Below are 9,276 nucleotides of genomic sequence, written 5' to 3'. Positions count from 1 at the left end.
TTTAGTTCTATATTTGTGTTATCTAATGTTAGTATCCTCAATTTGCCAAACTTTTCGTTTTTCCTTATACGTCCTAAAAGGATCATGCTCATTAATATGGTGTTAATAATAATAGTTGACTTTCTTTTATCGAAAAGAGATAGGATATCAAGTAAATAATTGAGACAGGAACACGGTAAAAATGCATATCTGCTTTTATTGAAAAAAAAATGAAGAGAAAATGTGTCTCCGTGTGTACTGTGGTGTCGTGTACATAAGATCGTCGATCGATAACTGTGCTCTTAACTCAGCGATCACGAACCTGGCGACGGGACGCGATCGGTACCACAAACAGGGAACGATTTCATTTAAAAAATCGAACATGATACCCGGTCAGGTATCGTTACGAGCGCCATTAAGGTACCCGGAACCACAGTCGAGGGCCGATGTTTCTCGCGCAACCACCGGTCCGCCCGACGGGAAAATTCGTTCCTACTTTATTTATAAGTATACATATACATACATACAGAGTTTACATAACATTATACATGCCTACGACTCGCTGCGTCTCGACAAAAATGCCGCAAACTGTTACCCAACCCTCCTCGTACACGATTCTACTTAAACGTCAATTTCTTTCATCGCTAGTCGATGCTTCCACGCACGGAAGCGGCACGCTCGTCTACTAGTAATATTAAAAATACGAAGTCGACTAGGCGCAGACACGGCGACAATTATTATTCCCCCCTCCTCTTGGTGCAACGTTACAAACGTTGTATATAGTAGCTGCTGTTACAATTGTTTATCGTTCAACCGTTCTCGTAATGGTCTTTCCTGTTATGCGATCAACGAGTACGTAGCAACTAGACGCAGTCCAGTGCGTGTATATCCGGGAGTGTTTCCGGCCCATCGCGTGACTTCACGCGCATCGGCCGTGGCAGTATTACAATACACGTTCAGTCAATGATTGGCTCGATGCAAAAACGAAAATAGCGGTATTTGCTTTTCACGCGTTCAGTGTAAATCGCGACACATGGCTAATCTTCATGTTACTGTGCATCACGCGTTTCGCCATCGAACTTATCCCGATTCTGAGCACGCAGCTCGGCCGGATCGCAATTTTGTCTTTACATTCAACGCGTTAGGAGCACGTGTACAACGAGAATACCGCGTATCGCACGCATACTGCACGTTTTCTCCCAACGGATCATGATTATGCGATCGCTTTCGGACGCGAAGAGCGCATTACGCGCGCGCACTCCGAGATCTACAATTCGTATCCGCACGAAAGTGAAATTAACTGTCCATTCCGTACGATTCGCACATTATTGCATTAATTTATAATCGCCAGACTAGTCGAATAATATATTAATGCCTGATAAATAAAATGAAGCGATGCGTCGTGCGAGGGTGTGAAAGAATCTTAATTCATTTTGCGTCAAGCCAACATTTGAACGCGAGCTCGCGTATTAACATGTAGTAGCAGGCAGCGTTTAACGTTCGCCGAAAAAGAGAAATCAATTCGCGGCGATGACCGCGGCCGCTGTTGAGGAAGATGAAGACTTCTTCTTCAAGACGATATCCTTGATGTTCAGATTGACTTTCTCCTTACGCGGCGGCGGCACCGATTGTAGGCAAAACCTCTTGAAGGCTTCCAGCTCCCGTTCCGCGTCGTCCATCTCCCCATCCTCGAGGTCTATATCTTTGGGCGTGAATACGCTCTCTGCAAAAGACACGCTCTGAATACTAGAGATCTCCCTGACACGCTGGGGAGTGCGAAAAATTTGTACGTTAGAAGCTATCTCTTTGCTACTTTTTTCCTGTCATTTTACTGCCTTAAGATACTGCTAAGAGTAAATAATATAAAGTCCGAAAATCAGACGATCCTAAGTATATAATGGATCGTAAAAAAGAAACGAACGACTGGTAAAAGATACGAGAGAACGATAAGCAATTACTAAAGAATCATTTTTCTGTGAAGAATAGAAAAAAGAGAGTGCTTCACGTAATTGATACGCAGATAGGAGTCTTTTTACCTGTTTTTTGTTTTCGATAGACAACAGGGGATAAGAGACTATACCGTTGGAAAAAATAAATTCGTTTTATTCAGACACGTAATTCAGTGATTAAAAAATAGTTCGTTTGCTCGTTAGAATCAGCTAAACGTATCACAAAAGTTAATCGAGTAGGTATAGCGAACCTCGCTGTCATGGTCAATGAACTTGGCAAAGCGTGACTGTCTCGAGTGATCTACGTATCTTTTCCTTATCTTTTTGTCCTCGTCTCTCTTTGCACATACCGCGACAGACTAAAAAAGCTTCCGCCAAAGTCCAACATACATACATATACAAGCGCGCGAAGTATCTCTCTCTTTTTCTTTCTCTTTGCCTCTTCAAACATTATGTTTAGCGTTTAAGTGGTACTCGTATTTACAGGCGCGATCGATTTCTCAATGCTGCTCTACTGCGGGTTAACTTACTTCAGTATTATATTTCCTAAGGTACAAAATCATGAATTATAAAAAATTGCTATCATATTGCAGAAAATATAACTTTTCATATAACCCTTTTCATATAAAAAACGATTTACCTACTATAAGGAATTATAGAAACAAAGAGAGAAAGATAATGTCAGAGACGTATGCAGTTGAGACACTCACACAATGCAGAGAGGAAGAAAAGCTGTGAACTATTCCAATATCGAATAGTATTGTTTTTTAAATATAGTTCATTACAAACTGTGTCAAATTATTTTAAAAGAAAATAGGCCAAAGTTCTGAAAAATACGTGGCCTGTGTCCTCGTCTATCTCCGATACATTCGATCAAAATTCTTTCTCTCTCTCTCTCTCTCTCCCTCTCTCTCGTTCTTTCTTCCTCGCTCTCCGTCGATCTACTTTGAGATCGAAACGTTCGTCCTAACGCGGTACTCTATCTTCTCCTAACAGTAAAAAACGAAAGAACAGAAAAATTGTGATCAAATATGAATCTGATTCTCTAACCGTAGCCCTAAGACGCTAACACGTTTCTTCATCTGTACAATAGATCTCTAATTCTTGCATCTACATATGTACTGCTCTTTCATTTGTCTTACGAACACGAAAAGAAAAATAAATAAATAATAAATAATTAATCTGTTTGGTGGACCGGGAGCGAATAAATACAACCCGGCAATGTGTTAAGGAAAAGAAAAAAATGAAAGAAGCAAATTTACATGTTAAACTCTGATTATTGTTGTTTCTCACCAACGAGGTTCCAGTCATCTCCGCACTGCCTCGTGCCAGTTCCGCGTTTTTTCTTTTTCTTGCTCTTTCCAGTAGTCGACGCCGCAATCGAGGCGTTTATCACCTCTCTCACTGCCGACTTAGCGCATTGCACGTCCTCCATACTCGTATCCGTCCTCACCTTCGTCAGCGTTACGCTGGTTCCCTTCAAATTGATCCCGTCCTCCGGTATCGGTTGACCGTTCGCCACTTTGCTGATTTGTATATTCGCCAGACCACTCAGGCTCGTGCAATCCGGAGTCAATCTACTCCTCAATTCCGCCAAACTAGACGGTATAATACCGTTCGCGTGCTTCACACTCGAGTTCTCTGACGACTTCTGCGACGTCAGATCACCCTTCACGATATAATCCGGTTTCGGCGGAGACGTCAGGCCCGCATTGATCGCGTGCTGCAACGCGGGACTCCTGATGGTCACCATACCGTTTTCCGACACCTTTATGATGGCCGCTTGTTGGGTAGGCGGCACTTTCATCGGACCGAATGCGGGATTCCTTATAGTCACCATATTGGTGTTCGGATTGTGAAGTATTCTAGCCGGTTCGTCTGTGTGATCGTTCATGAAAGGGTCGCCGCTTTGTACCGTTGCGGGGTTCGCTACATTACCGGTATTCGCCGCGTTTTTGTTCTTTTTCTTCTTCCTTTTGCTGCTAGTGCTCTGACTTTGCTGCGTTTCTTTAGGCACATCTAAAATAAAATAACCGATTACAAGGTAAATATTTTCAGTACTTTTAATGCATTGAAATAAAGTAATGAATATTTGAATACAAGACAGATTGTTATCCAGGTTGAATTCAAAATCGTGCAACGTTTACTCACCTTTCTCAGTAGGTTTCGGTAAAAGATCCTGCTTTAATTTCCCAGTATCCACCACGATTACATTGCCTCCTGCCTGCGGACTGGCGTAACTTGACTGAATTCCGCTCATCGGCGCGGCGATTATGGTAGTTTGCTTGGGAGGGTTTACCGGTTTAGGCAACGGCGCCGATCTTATAGGTAAAGGTTTTGCTGGAGCATCGACTTTTGTTATAGTAATACCTGGCGGTAATTTCAAATTCTCTATATTAATTTTCGAATTCGCACTGATATCCTTAAATTGGCTGCTCAGTGGCGAATTGCCCCTTTCTTCGGACACTGGCTGTACTTCCGCTCTCTGCTTATCCGTCATTTGATTCATCACTTTGTTCTGAACCTTTTGGTTGTCATTTTTGGTCTGTTTAATCGTTACATTGTTACACGCGTTTTTATTACTCTTGATAGAAGTCAACTGATTACTTTTATCTTGCACCTGGGATTTGGACTTTTTGTTGTTCTTTTCGTTGGTAACATTCGCGTTTTGCGACGTCTTCTGTGCAACTGGCGTCTGGGGCGGAGTGTGCACTCTGCTCTGCTTTTTCCCCGACGCGTTCTGCTGCTGGTTCTTGTTTTTGTTCACGACATTCTGTTGAAGCACGTTTTCTTTATTCTCGGTGCTCTTCTTGTCTTTCTTCGACTTTGACTTCGACTCGGTAATATTCTGTTGCTGAATCTTTTTCTCATCGACCTGTTTCCCTTTACCCTTTTCATTATTTGCTTGTTGCTTCACATTGTTCTTCGTATCGCAGATCTTATTATTTTGTACTTGCTGTTTCGAATTATTTAATTGCTGTTTATTCCCCTGTTGTAGTGAATTATGATTAGCATTATTATTGCTATTATTATTATTGTTGTTGTTATTTGCTTTAGTCTTCTTCTTCTTTCCGCTGATATTCTGATTCTGTTCGTTCTCTAATTTCAAACCAGTCACTTCCTTGGTCTGACCGTTCACCAACGTGAACAAAACTTTATCCTCGGCTGGCGTTTGCCCCTTCAATGTGATCGTCACTGTCGGTTCCGCGCTATTCGATTCCATAACTCTCTTGATCGTCACTATTTGAGGCTGCGTCTCCGTCTGAATCGGTTTCTTCGTTTCCTCTTTTGCCTTCGCCTCCTCCAACTTTTTCATTTCTTTCTTCAATTTCTTCCTCTCCTTCTTCGTCAAGTTCTTCTCATTCGAATCAACGGTCACTAATTTCTCCGTAGCGCTGTTCGCGCCACTCTTAACGTTTGCGGTATTGTTATTGGCTGCCTGCACTTTGCTATTTTTATTCCCGATATCAGTTTTCTCGTTCTTGATCGCCGCTTTGTTGTTCGTTTGACCAGAGATCACCGTTTTGTCAGGTTTGCTAATACTTTTATTCTTTGTGTTCGTATTCACAGAAGCAGTCTTCGTTTTGTTATTTATACTACCGGTACTACTACTACTACTGCTGATGCTGCTGCTGCTACTACAGCTACTGCTACTAGCGTTACTACTACTGCTACAGACTTCTTGTTTGTCTTTCTTTTTATTACTTAATTGTTTTACAGCCGGTAATGCTACTGGCGGCGACGTAGGTAAAATAGATACTTCGGGTAGGTTACACTGAGGTAATAATCTTTGAGGAACAGGTTTCTGTGGATCTACGATCGTGATCGTTACTTCCGGTGTCTTTTTTTGCAACTCCATTAGCTTCTGCCTTTGTGCTTCTTGTCTGTCTCTTTTAAGCTTTTCTTCTAACTGCAAAGAGGAAGTAGAAATTCAGTTAATTAGTTCCATAAATAATCGATTAAATTTACGAATATTTAACCTTTAGACTGCCGGAAAACCTCTGACCTCTATGCTTCGCTAAGTACGTACGTACTACGTATAGTAGAGAGGCATTTATATTGTATTATATTGAATAGCCGCGTATTGAGTTTCAAATGCCGACGGTCTAAAGGTTAAAACGATATTGACCTTTCGTTGCTTCTGCCTGGCTTTCTTTTCGGCCTTTTTGTTATTATCTTTCTTCCCATTCTGATTCCCTTCAATGAATTCAAGCAACTCTTCTAGATCCCTCTGATCCCGTTGATCGCTTTGCACTGTGGGAACGTTACTCAAAACTGGAGTGTTCGATCTAGGCGCCGTATTCGTCACTGCCTTCGATTCTACGCTAGCGTTAGACACGACCGACTCCGAGGGACTTTTCGAAGGACTGCAACTGGCTTTACACTTCTTAGCCTTTTTCTTAGTCAACAACTGTCGTAAACGTTCTCTCATTTCATTGTAATTCCGACTAACCGGCGCTACCGAAGGCTGAGGAAAATTGCTCCTTTAAGATAAGACACCAAGTTACTCGTAAGAATGAAAACAATTTAATTTACGTACAACTCCGTGGCCAAATACTTCGCAGTAACAGCAGTCGCAATGTCTACTCGAATCCCTTTGCGCTGAACTAGTAGTGGAACAAGAATCTTCTTGACTACTTCCGGAATCCGAACAGTCCCCGTCCCCGGAACTTACTAAAATTATACAAATATTTTCTTCGTTAATAAGGAAATTGATGAGAAGCTGATGCAAATCATGTTAATGATTTGATACTGACGATCGTTACACGAAACTCTCTTAATGTGCTCGACTGTCGCCTGCTTGTGGCAAGCGTGCGACGCATGATTGCTATGCGTATGAGATCTGTGAGTGGGTCCTGTATTTTTTGCTACGTCCGAAGGAGATCCATGCGTATGTGAATGCGATGTCGCGCCTATTCAATTCCAGAAAACAACACAACTTTTATTAATACTATTTTAACAAACAATTTAGAAAATTGAGTAACAAATGTTTACTCGAACGATTGTGCTTACTTTGCGGTGTTATTGTATGATTATGGGTGGTATTCAGTGTTTGCGTTGTAGAATGCCTAGTTTGCGTTTGGGCAGACTGTGTCGAACCTGTTTTCACCGTTGGTTTACTTGCTTCTTGATTATTCTTCACGGTGGTAGGTGATACTGGTTTTTGATGACCATTTGACACAGCCGTCTCAGCTAATAATACCATTAATCATTAGAACAAGCAAATTGTTTAATTGGTAATACCACTTTAGCTTCCGGAAAAATATTCCATCTACCAAATTATACGTTTGAACAGAACGATGAAAATCGGTACGTATTTCCCTAGGTAATGTAATTCCCAAACTACAAGAAACATTTCAAGTGAATCAATGATTCGTTAAAGTTATGCTCCCAGCTAGTTCAAAAGAGTTAATGTTTCACGTGGCATTTTTCGATAGACGAAAATTTATGAATACAATTTAAAATATGTACAATAAAGGCTTTTAAATAAATTTTGTATTAAGTTTATTGCATTCCCATAAAAAATTGTCAAAAATAGGCTTACTTTTCTGGGTACTAGAGTGGCATTACCTGTTGACCCCTTAAAGCGCACTTTGGCACAATAGACTGAATTAATTTTTAATATCCGAGATTCGTCGCAATAAGCTCAGAAAATCCCGGGAACGTTCCCCAGACTTGAAAATATGCCAAAGGGTTAGTGATAACAAAACTTTCATGATTGCAATTACATTTTGTCAAGCAAGGACAGCTATCCCATATTTTCCGTTTGGAATTTAATAAACAGGGGCACGGCGGATTCTCCAGTACCATTTTTCTCTCCATAATTTCTTTCACGTGTTGATATACACATGTACAAGGTTGTGGATCGAACGTTCTTAGATCGGTATTCTCGTTCGCGTTTCTTACATCGCTACCATCGATTTTCGCTTCTTTCATTTCGACATCCTGCCCTTTTTTCTTTACCTGCGTCGCAGAATAATATCCCGTATGTTCTAAAATAAAGTTAAGTGAGATTACATACGCATAATATTATATATTTAGTGGATTTCTTCCGGGACGATTCTTACCTAACAAATCACTTATTATAACCTGGGAAAAAGCACTGTCGAACGGCAACAGCATGTTCTCCGAGTCACTTTTATTTACCTGTAAATTAATCCAGTTGACACTATCGACTATGTATTAAACGAAAATAAGGAAATTAGGAGCAGAGATTCTTACGGTCGAAGTTACTGCAGGCCCTGTGCATATGTGACATTCACAACTTTTATCTTCTTGACCGTTACTTTCCAAGGAAGTTCCCTCGTTATGCGCCCTTCCGAATAGATATATTAATCATCAAAACATAATCAAGATGATTGCAATTCACGTAAACGATAATAAATACCTGACGGACTTCATCGCAAACTGTGCTAAATCGTCTAATAAGATTTTAAGTATCTCGATGCTCGGAAGCATATTAAGCGAATCCAAACTAAAATCAGGAGTGGGACTCAAGGGTCTACTGTCCGCGTCCGATGCGCAAATCTTCTCCTGCGACATACGCGTCGAAATTTGCTCATCCGCTTCCTGTAATTCACTAAAATTAAGAACAAAATGAAACAATTAATTTAGTTTAATATTATATCTTTGAATTTTTCATTTTCATGTTAATGTACCTTCCAGCATCAGGTGATTTATGCAACATACGTTGCTCCATAAGTTTCTTAGTTGCTGTGAATAATTCCCAACCCTCCCTTACCTGCCTAACACGAGTCATCCGAAATGCTTGTTCTGCACTAAAATATACACTGCTTATGAAATTTTGTTCACACATTTCATTCCCTAAAATTGTTATTGATCTTATTGTCGTTCATGTATACTTACTTATACTTGTCCATCCACGATTCCGTTTCTGCCCATAGATCTCTAATCACCGTCATCTCTTTGTCAAAGGACAGATATCGATGAACGAGACGTTGATATTCCGTGTCTTTTAAAGGCAAAAGTTTTCTTAACTGTAAAACTTAAGATTTATATTCCGTCACTTGACAATATACAGTGGCTCCAAAAAATATTGGCATATTTCTTAAAACGGAATAACTTTTTTAATATTGAACCAAACAACATAATGTTTTGTAGGATCCTAGAGAGTATGTAATGTACAAAATTGCTCAAATTTTTGCACATTTGCCCAAAATTTTTACTGGTCAGAATCGCGAAGAGAAAAGTGAATATCCTATTTTTTAACTTTTTTATTGGGGCCTCCGACAAAAGTTTGAAACATCCTGTTTGTAGATCTAAGTAAATTATATAAACGTACAAAGTTTCATAAAAGTTAGTGAAAGCATAACGAAATTAACTGTCT

At 40.2% G+C, this 9,276-nt stretch overlaps 1 protein-coding gene across 1 annotated transcript in view; it reads right to left on the bottom strand.

The window, feature by feature from the left end:
- Positions 1-171: 171 nt before the first annotated feature.
- The window catches only part of LOC108630248 (uncharacterized), a 12,642-nt gene continuing 3,537 nt past the window's right edge, over positions 172-9,276 (bottom strand). Inside the window, exons 6-18 of the mRNA XM_018033426.2 lie at positions 8,796-8,926; positions 8,588-8,707; positions 8,317-8,508; positions 8,151-8,244; positions 7,997-8,075; positions 7,658-7,921; positions 6,942-7,121; positions 6,686-6,841; positions 6,469-6,602; positions 6,058-6,396; positions 4,080-5,838; positions 3,222-3,947; positions 172-1,702 (exon numbers count right to left, since the gene is read on the bottom strand). Coding sequence (XP_017888915.1) covers positions 1,497-1,702; positions 3,222-3,947; positions 4,080-5,838; positions 6,058-6,396; positions 6,469-6,602; positions 6,686-6,841; positions 6,942-7,121; positions 7,658-7,921; positions 7,997-8,075; positions 8,151-8,244; positions 8,317-8,508; positions 8,588-8,707; positions 8,796-8,926 — 4,380 coding nt within the window. The 3' untranslated portion in view covers positions 172-1,496. The remainder of the gene's footprint in view (positions 1,703-3,221; positions 3,948-4,079; positions 5,839-6,057; positions 6,397-6,468; positions 6,603-6,685; positions 6,842-6,941; positions 7,122-7,657; positions 7,922-7,996; positions 8,076-8,150; positions 8,245-8,316; positions 8,509-8,587; positions 8,708-8,795; positions 8,927-9,276) is intronic.

This window comes from Ceratina calcarata, unplaced genomic scaffold (genome assembly GCF_001652005.2).
Source record: "Ceratina calcarata isolate Rehan_Ccalc_2016 unplaced genomic scaffold, ASM165200v1 scaffold710, whole genome shotgun sequence".
NCBI classification, from domain to species: domain Eukaryota; kingdom Metazoa; phylum Arthropoda; class Insecta; order Hymenoptera; family Apidae; genus Ceratina; species Ceratina calcarata.
The sequence above is the reverse complement of the archived record's forward strand: the minus strand, read 5'-3'. Positions and strand labels throughout refer to the sequence as shown.